General features: G+C 46.5%; 1 protein-coding gene across 1 annotated transcript; it reads right to left on the bottom strand.

Moving 5' to 3' along the window:
* Window positions 1–221: 221 nt before the first annotated feature.
* POFUT1 (protein O-fucosyltransferase 1) lies at window positions 222–4,748 on the bottom strand (the record flags this gene model as incomplete). The annotated part of the gene is made up of 7 exons (XM_019622106.2): window positions 222–1,657; window positions 2,225–2,467; window positions 2,737–2,929; window positions 3,544–3,656; window positions 4,244–4,426; window positions 4,529–4,650; window positions 4,730–4,748. Coding segments are annotated over 7 exons (1,062 nt in total), but the record flags the coding sequence as incomplete, so codon positions are not given.

The following is a 4,748-nucleotide window of genomic DNA, read 5'->3' as shown; positions in this document are numbered from 1 at the left end:
CCTCGCGCACTTCCTTAGCAACGCGCGCCCTCCGCCCCTCGCGCACTTCCTTAGCAACGCGCTCCCGCCCCGCGGCGCCGCCACAAAGGGTTGGCGGGGCGCGCGCCGCTCGCTGCCACAGCTCTGAGGGGGAGGAGGGGTCGGGGAGAAAGGAATGTGAGCGTCACGCGAGCGAATACAAAACCGATTTTTTTATATTAAAAAAATAACACATTTGTTTAAAAAAAAAAAAAAACAAAAAAACATTCCCGCGGCTCTCCAGAGGGAGGGAAGGAGCACCTCAGTGCCCCTGCAGCACTCGGGGTCTTTCTCCGCTCGCCCCGGGCTCCTCCGTGAGCCCAGCAGTGCAGAGGCACAAGCAGGAGAGCCAGCTGACACGCAGCTAAAGCCGAGCCCTGTGTGCTGCAGAGCAACAGCCAAAGGATGGGATTAAGAAAAGACGTTGGCCAAATTGGGATTTGCCACACCCAAACTGCACCGGGCCAAAGGGATTTGTTTGTATCACCCAAATGTTTTTCTTGTTGCTGCCTGTTCCCAGTTAGCCATGCTGGGAGCAAACCCTACAGGCAGGAATTCTGCTGTCAGAGGGACTATTTTCACAAAGTACAAAAATAAAGAAAAAAATAAAACCCCCAAACCACTATCAAAGACCTAAGGATGGTTTACACCAATCTACGTGACAGCTACTTCAGATGTTTTAACCTAAAAACAGTTTGACTTCTATTACAGACCTCCACCATTGACCAACAGCTACAAAGCTCTACGTCTCCAAACTCTGCCTGGCTAGGAGAGATTTCCCATCTGTGTCCAATAAAAGGACAACTGCCACATGTAAACACACCACCATACTTCTCCAGCACCACTGAGATCACTGTGCCCCACAAATGCTCCTTCTCACAGTGCTGCTGTAAGTGGGGATTAAATCTCTTTACAGGGAATGGAAAAAGAGGCACCAAGGTGACGTGGGTCCAGTAAGGCAATGGCACTCAATAAAACCTAGACCTTACAATTTCCAATCCTAAACTTCATCTTACAGGGACCACAATATTCCTGAATATACTTCACACTTGAAAAGAAACTTATGATCAGTTTTGGACAATAAGAAGCTTAATGACATTTCCAGATAAAATTAATAATGAGAAGAAAAAAAAAAGAAATTGGAGCAGCTTCTTCATAATTGTTGGTAAGCCCCCCCAAAAGAGGATGGAGAGCTATATAAACTACGTCTTAATAACTACATATAGTTTACAGTTTCCAATAAACTACATGATTTCGAATTTCTTTTCTGTCTGGTATCACAGAAGTGAAGTCAGACAGAAGAGTGACTGTGCAAAGTATCCAAGGGTTGGAAACATCTCCGCCACAACCAGGCAGCATGCTCTGCACAGAGTGATCAACACCAGCATGGTCCCACAGCGAGGCACCAGGCTCAGAGCCCTGAGAACCATCAAGCCTGCTCCTCTTTTGGTCAAAATTCATCCCGTAACCTTGGAGGGTGGTCCATGCCAAAAAATGAAGAGGGTTTTCCATGCACATCGCGCTCTCTTTTTACAAATGCAGTAAATGAAGAGACACAGTTCCCAATGAAGTGATCAGATTGGCCAAGGATATACAAGTCGATCTGAGCCACCTCTGGCTGCAAGCTTACAACTTTGATCTGTGGAGAAAAAGAAGGAAAGTAAATGAATCTAAACATCTATTATTACCACCCAAATGTCTTCACATCATGCTAGAAATGGGAATATACAATACAAAAAGAGTGGATTCTGCCCTAAGTTGCCCTATAATTCATCTATGAGTAGATAAAGGTCAAATCATTTTTGAAAGATCACCTAGAGATAAATGTGGCTCATTACATCTTGCATTTCTCCCTTATAATCTACAGAATTAAAACAGAGTCCAGAAAGTATTAAGACAGGCTGAGGTCCTCTGAGAGGCCAGTTACTGGTATTTGTTTCAGCACAAGGTTCCAAATGCTTCAGGACACTTTGCCCCTCAGTCTCTGAAAGAAAAAACAGTGTGCCAACCTCTGCCTAATCTTTCCACTCACTCACTAGGCAGTTTGAATCTTATTTCAACAACAGGTTACTTTGATACCTTAGATTATCTGCTGAAATTAAACCTGATTTCCCTGGAGATCTATTACTGTGGGAGTAACATACCAGAATCTGAGGACAGTTTTTACTGAAGCACTTTTGCTGGATCAAGTTTCTGGAAGACTTACCTTTCCTTGGAAGAACTGCTGTATTTCCTTTGTGTAGGGCTCAGAATCAGTAGCAATATAAACAGATTTGGCTTCTGTCTTCTTCACCCAGACCTTGAGAGCACGCTTAATCTCTTTGAGGTCTGGCAGGCACATGTCCATGGTAAGGGGCACAGCAGTGCTGCGGTCATAGCCCACACACTGAGGTGAAGCCATGAAGTGAGACCCAGCCGTCCCATCCTTTAACATGTTACAAGCATTTTTCTGTTGGAAGAAGAGAAAATATGTTAGAATGAAAACAGCACAATAAAACACTACCAAATCCCTCACCACTGCCAGCAGCATTACAACCTGTCTGAAGGAGGAATCCCAGCAGCATTTCCAGCACTCAAACACTGTCAGCTGCTGAATGTAAATACAATCAGACTTCAGAAGGGCAGTTCCTATTCCAAGTTTTTTCTGCTGAATGTTGGTCACCCCCACCTACAGCAATTCCATGCGTTACAGCAACAAGTCTTACAGAGGAACCATACCCAATCTGAGCCGATCCTCAGGTGAATTCCTACGTAGGGCCTAACCAGCAGAGAATGAATGTAGGCTTCTCCTTTCTTCACCATTTCATCAGACCACACCATGTACTTATGGAGGGGTCGGTGCTCCTCTAAGACTGGAAACTGGGCTGGAGCTCCAGGTAACGCAAGTACAGGGTGCTCAGATGGTGGAAACCTAAGGGGAAACAGACAGAAATACAGGAATATAGCAATTCTGCATGCATAATTAGGCACAAAGAGCACTGTGAGTTTGTGAAGGTTGGAATGGACTCTGTGAACACCCTGAGATATACAGTATCCCTTATATCAAATTTACACAAGATAAATCCTAATCATTTTGCTACAGGAACAGAACATTAACATAAAACTCCATTACCACCTTTTACCTCATACCTGGTAACAAATGAAATAGTGCTATTTGACAGATAAAAGGACAGCAGTCTGATACACGAAGCAATGAGTTATAATCTATTTTATGTCTTCATCCTAGGCTAGAGCAATTATGTCGCCCAAACATACTGATACAACTAAAGTCACTTGTGACTCTGTAAACACGTTCATGATTAGCACGGCTCAGAAATCTATCAGCCCAAAGGAGTTCATATTTAATGCCCACGGGAAGAGCCTGCCCAATGAACAATTCATGAAAAAAAAAAATTAATGTTTTTATTATATTGCTATGTAATCACTTCAATCTCCTCCTCAAATTATGATGGCTCTACAAAGTGACTAGAAGAACTGTTTTCCTGAGTGATTCTAAAAGCCCACACTTCTCCAGCTTCATGCTACCTTTGGAGCCAGTGGTCCCTGTATGCAGAACTGAAGGAGATCCCCTTGAAGAGCTCAGACTTATCAAAATCCACTTTGAACTGATCCCAGAATGGACCAAATGGGTTTCCATCCTGCAAAGGAGAGAGAAGCATTTGCTCAATACACACACAGGGCTGAAAGACAGATCTAACAAGATCCTGAGCTGCTAAGTCAAATTATTCCTCTGTTACTGGAAGAATGCAGACTGATATAGCAGCCTATGTGCCCATATCAGCTCCACGGGAAGAAAGTGAAACATTAAATAAATTTAACGGAGAAGTAAGGCAAAGGAAATTGAAAAGAAGAAGAACACCACCGTTCACAAACTTGCTTTTAAAGAGACAGCTTTACAACTTATAGTTGAACAACTACACCACATATGGGAACAAGCAAGGACCAGAAAATAAGCCTTTTTTGTTCTAAATTTGTTCTCCTTGCAGTCACAACCAACTCAGAAGCGACATAACTCACACCTGCAGCCTTCATGAACCCCATGCATTTGCTGACAAAGAAAGGCAGGAAGGTGCAGTTAGGCACACAGTGAAAGGAATGCACACAGAGTGATTTGGGACTGACAGCTCCCAGGTTTGCAAATGAATGGCAAGCAGCAGGAGGCAAATGCTCCTTTTGGAAGGCCTGCAAGATTCAGACAGGCTATGGGGGTGCAGGAGGAGCTCACCTTCATAGGACAGGTGTTTTTGTCAGCACTCCTCTGCGCCGCAGCTTCAAAGCAGTATGCCACTCTCCTGCCGGGAGGCCAGTGCTGCGGTGCCAGCTGCTCCATGAACTGCTCCAAGCTGAGCACGCGGTGGTACTGCATGAGGGGCTCCAGCTTGAAGTACTCCTCGTAGGGAACGTGCAGCTGCGAGGCAGGGACAGCTTCACTCGGGGACCCGGGATCCCCCACCCAACCCCGCAGCTCTCCCCGGCTCTACCCGCCCCCCACGCCCCGTTCCCAGCTCACGTTGGTGTAGGGCGGGCGGTGGTGCCGGTACTCGATCCAGGGCGGCACGGCCAAGGTACGGTTGAGGGCTCGGGCGAAGGCCAGGGCGCCCAGGAAGTGCTCGGCCTGGTTTCCGAAGCGGCCTGCGGGAGGAGGGGAGAGCAGGCCTCAGCCTCCGCCGGGACCTCGGCACCGGGCCCAGCGGCGGCGGGAGGGCCTCACCCATGCAGGGGCAGTACAG

The sequence above is a fragment of the Meleagris gallopavo genome, chromosome 22 (genome assembly GCF_000146605.3).
Source record: "Meleagris gallopavo isolate NT-WF06-2002-E0010 breed Aviagen turkey brand Nicholas breeding stock chromosome 22, Turkey_5.1, whole genome shotgun sequence".
Classification (NCBI taxonomy): Eukaryota; Metazoa; Chordata; class Aves; order Galliformes; family Phasianidae; genus Meleagris; species Meleagris gallopavo.
Note: the sequence above shows the minus strand (reverse complement) of the source record. Positions and strands in the feature narration are given on the sequence as shown.